This window comes from Plasmopara halstedii, assembly GCF_900000015.1.
Source record: "Plasmopara halstedii genome assembly, contig: Scaffold_208, whole genome shotgun sequence".
Lineage (NCBI taxonomy): Eukaryota > Oomycota > Peronosporomycetes > Peronosporales > Peronosporaceae > Plasmopara > Plasmopara halstedii.
The window spans coordinates 324491-328441 of NW_020187129.1; the positions used below are offsets into that span (position 1 = coordinate 324491).

General features: G+C 43.4%; 1 protein-coding gene across 1 annotated transcript in view; it reads right to left on the minus strand.

Moving 5' to 3' along the window:
• Positions 1-3465: 3465 nt before the first annotated feature.
• Positions 3466-3951, minus strand: part of PHALS_03059 (uncharacterized protein) — a gene marked incomplete at both ends in the record, with an annotated part of 5299 nt that continues 4813 nt past the window's right edge. Inside the window, one exon of the mRNA XM_024721623.1 lies at positions 3466-3917. Coding sequence (XP_024572880.1) covers positions 3466-3917 — 452 coding nt within the window. The remainder of the gene's footprint in view (positions 3918-3951) is intronic.

Sequence of the window (3951 nt, forward strand, 5' to 3'; positions counted from 1 at the left end):
GTCGGCTCTGGTCCAGGCAGTGTTGCAGTGAGCGCAAATCTTGATGGTGGCGCCGGACTTGGTCTGAATACTGGTTCAGGTGTTGGAGTTGATGTTGATGCTAAAATCCGTGGCGGCTCTGGCGCTGAACTTGGCGTCAGGGCAGGTCTTGCTTTAGACACTGGTGTCGGTGTAGGTTTACGTTTAGGTTCAGGTATTGGTGTTAATGCTGGCCGCCGCCTGCGTTTAAGTAATTAAGCTAGTGTTTGCTGCATGAGGATACTTCGCATCATTTTATGTACATTATAATCATTTTCTTGTGCCGATGAATATGTTTGCAGTCTTGAGCGTTACAAATTAAACACATTGTCCACTGTCTTATGTGCAATGGTTGTAAATAGTAGACATAATAAACGGCTATTCCCTTTTTTAATGAGCCACCAAACGTGGTCAACAACAAAGCAACATGATTGCGCTTTGATGATATACTTCTTTGTCGTTACGCGTTCAACTTCAGACATTTCGCAATAGTGAAGTCATGATTACAGTAATTATGTAGCACTATTTGTTCATACTCTTGGTGAACGAGCTTGTAGTGGAAAATTGGATCAGAGTTGTAGTATATACCCAATTCTTGTTTTTTCATACGTTAAGACGTGTTGACGTTTAGAAGACTTGCACCTTTGCCAATACTATTCATTTTGCTCCGTGGTGTAGATAGATTTGATAACTTATCGGTGTTTATTGCACTCTGTAGGGCCAGCTGTTACCCATATTGAAAATTGCTGCACCAGTGCTCGAGCTGACTGGTAGTACACAAGGAACAGAAAAGACGAAATTTGTCGACTGACGTCATAACTGGAGCCGTATCTGATGCAACAACGTATCATCAGCTTAAAGTCACCTTCTTTTCATTGCTTTTCGCCAACGTGGGCATAGTATCAAGCATCTAATTCTGTTCAAAGTCTGATTGTATCCCCATACAGTGAAGCAGGTTCGGTGTCACCGTAGGACATGCCAGCTGCACACTCGGGACGCGACGTTCTTGTCATATCGTTAAGTTAAAAGAGCGAGCTGCAAATTTAGCTTGCTCTACTTACTGACTGCAACGTCTCCTTTCTTGTGTTGTTCTGCTCGTCACTATCGAGCTTTCGCAATCAAGCGTGACGTCGCCAGTTTGAATCTATCAGAGCTCCCTATACAGCGCAGAATCAGGCTTTAACTTATTTGGTGAACCTCAAGGCGCTTGTGTAGATATTGCTGATCGCAGTATAAACTGATTCGATCGTATAGAAATGTAGAAACCGCTTAAACTTCTGGCAACTAACAATATATGCATTTGCACAAAATACAACACTTTTTGCTTGTGTTATCTCGCGGCAATTTTGGGACCTTATATCAAGCAGATAAATAAACTGAGCCTGCTGAATGAGCCAATCTTTTGTTTCATCGTCAAATTGTCATCGCTTCGGCCCTTTGCGCAGATTAAGAGTTTGTTTTGGACACTTGAATAGCAGGTGACATTCAGCAAATGAGTTTCATGAAACGAAGGCATACATACCCGTTTTGCCTATTCGTCAGACGTGAAAGCATAGTGTACTGCTGATGCTGCCTTGATGACAATGACAGATAATATTCAGTGTAAGGTCATATAGTCAATCGATCTGCTTAGTTATATTGATTATGTATACCGTCAGCTTGACCTTAATGTGCTAAAGCTATGGTGAAGTCTTGAAATTTGAAGCCACTTGATTTCTTGTTGACGTTGGTCTGACAAAAGTAAGCGTAGCGAACATATAGGACGGTGAAGACCGAAATCTATGTTATTGCACTTCAATAAATACAAGTCCTAGACAGAGTCGTTTAAGGAGCCTGGATATTACAAATGGCACTGCTTCTTTTGTTTGTGGCTAGCACGGAATGCAATAAATTTTACGATAACTACCTCAGCAAGTCCGAAGATACCGAAATGAGAGAGAACTAAAACCTGTGTTGATTGCAAACTGGAGACGTATTGACAAGATTTGAAATTGTCTTGCAACAAACTTTAGTCGTTAGCTTGAACGAAAATGTCTTGCATCAGGGCTGAGTGTGTTTGAAGCGCTATGATTTGAACTTCCAAGTCAGGCGCAGTCCATTTTGTGCGCATGAAGTTTAGTGGGCCGTGACTAAAACAATTGTCATTACACTAAGCATACGATACGCACGATTAGCTATGGTACAGTGGGTTCCATAGCTTTCCGTTACGTTATCAAGGTCAAGGTTGTCAGTATTTTGTTGTGGATATACATGGGAGCTCATAAAAATTCAGCATACACACAGTCTCGCGACTTCCGTTATCGTGCAGACGGCTGTATACGCGATGGTAAATGACTCTAAATTTCGACGAACATAAGTTGTCATCGCATAAGTCAATTGCACCTACGGATGCCGAACAATACACAGTCAACGCAACATGGACGACTCGGATATTAAGGACACCCACAGACTACATCTACATGGCAGATTGATGTCGATATTAGCGGATATGTCAAGCAGTACAACTACTCGTGACAGGCACCTGCACCATGGCCGGTACCTACAGTGGCAGAACCAGAATATACGCCAAAACCAGAAGAACCACCTGCATCGGCACCGGCACCATGACCAGCGTGCTAACTAAGGAAACCGTTTACGTAATGATAAGCGCCTGCTCCATGACCAATTGATCCTGGCAGCAGCAGAGGCGTCACTATTAACGCTACTAGTAACGTTTGCCCGTCACAAAAACTTGGCAGTAACTTTTTGTGTTGTATTCACCACATGAGAAGCAAAAACGACATTGCTCGCACTAGCAGTAAAGTGATTGTCGGATCATCACTATATCATTGCTCACGTTAGAGGCGATATCACCCCAATTTATAACAACGTCATGATGTATCGATGTGAGCTTGTAACGTTGTAAGTCAGACAATTTAATATTGAAGCGCACCGCAACGGAAGTACATTGGCTTCATAGTTAAACAACACTGGGGTGCGAAATAAATAGGATCTGGTTTAGTTATGTTGAAAGGGAATGTGTCATGAACCTGAGTCGGTAACAAAATTCAGCGACTTAGTGTACACTCACAACCTATTTCCACATAGAAGCTTGGTTATTTAAAGTATGAGCAATTGGTGCCGTATAAATTACAGTGCAGTCGTACAATCATCAACAACTCCCTACATTACTGCGATATTGTTTTGTGTTGACTCTTAACAACAGGGAAGTATGTCAGCAGAGCATTATCATGTTGCTGTTACGTTTAATGGTCTATCAAACGAGTGAATTTACCAACAAACTGGTTAAACTTGTAATGTTTCTACAGCTTACAACCATTGTACATAAGAAAGTGAACATACATACGCGAACTGTTTAGACTCGCAACGCTTAAAAATACAAGCAGATTCTTTGGCACAGAAAGATAATCAAAACATACATATACTAGCGCGAATATTTTTCATGCATCAAACACTCGCCAAATAATTTATGCGCAGGCGACGGCGAACATTCACACCAACACCTGAACCTAAACTTACACCTGCACCAAGACCAGAATTGGCCTTAAGCCCGACACCAGCACCAAGACCGGCTTTAACGCCAGGATCTGCTTTCGCACCGAGGCCGGCACCTACACCGAGAGCAACACCAGCGTCTGCATCAAGACTCACACCAAGGCCAGCACCTGCATCAAGACCAGCTTTCGATCCAAGATCAGCGCCTACGCCGCCACTAATTTTAGCATCAACACCAGCACCTACACCAAGGCCAGCTTTGCCTCCAAGAGCAGTATTCACACCGAGATCGACGCCAGCGCCAAAACCGGCTTTCAAACCGAGGCCGGCGTCTCCACCAACACCAGCTCCAACACCAACACCAGCTCCGACACCAACAACAGACTTCAATCCAAGACCAGCGCCTACTCCGACCCCGCCATTCAAGCCGAGACCAGT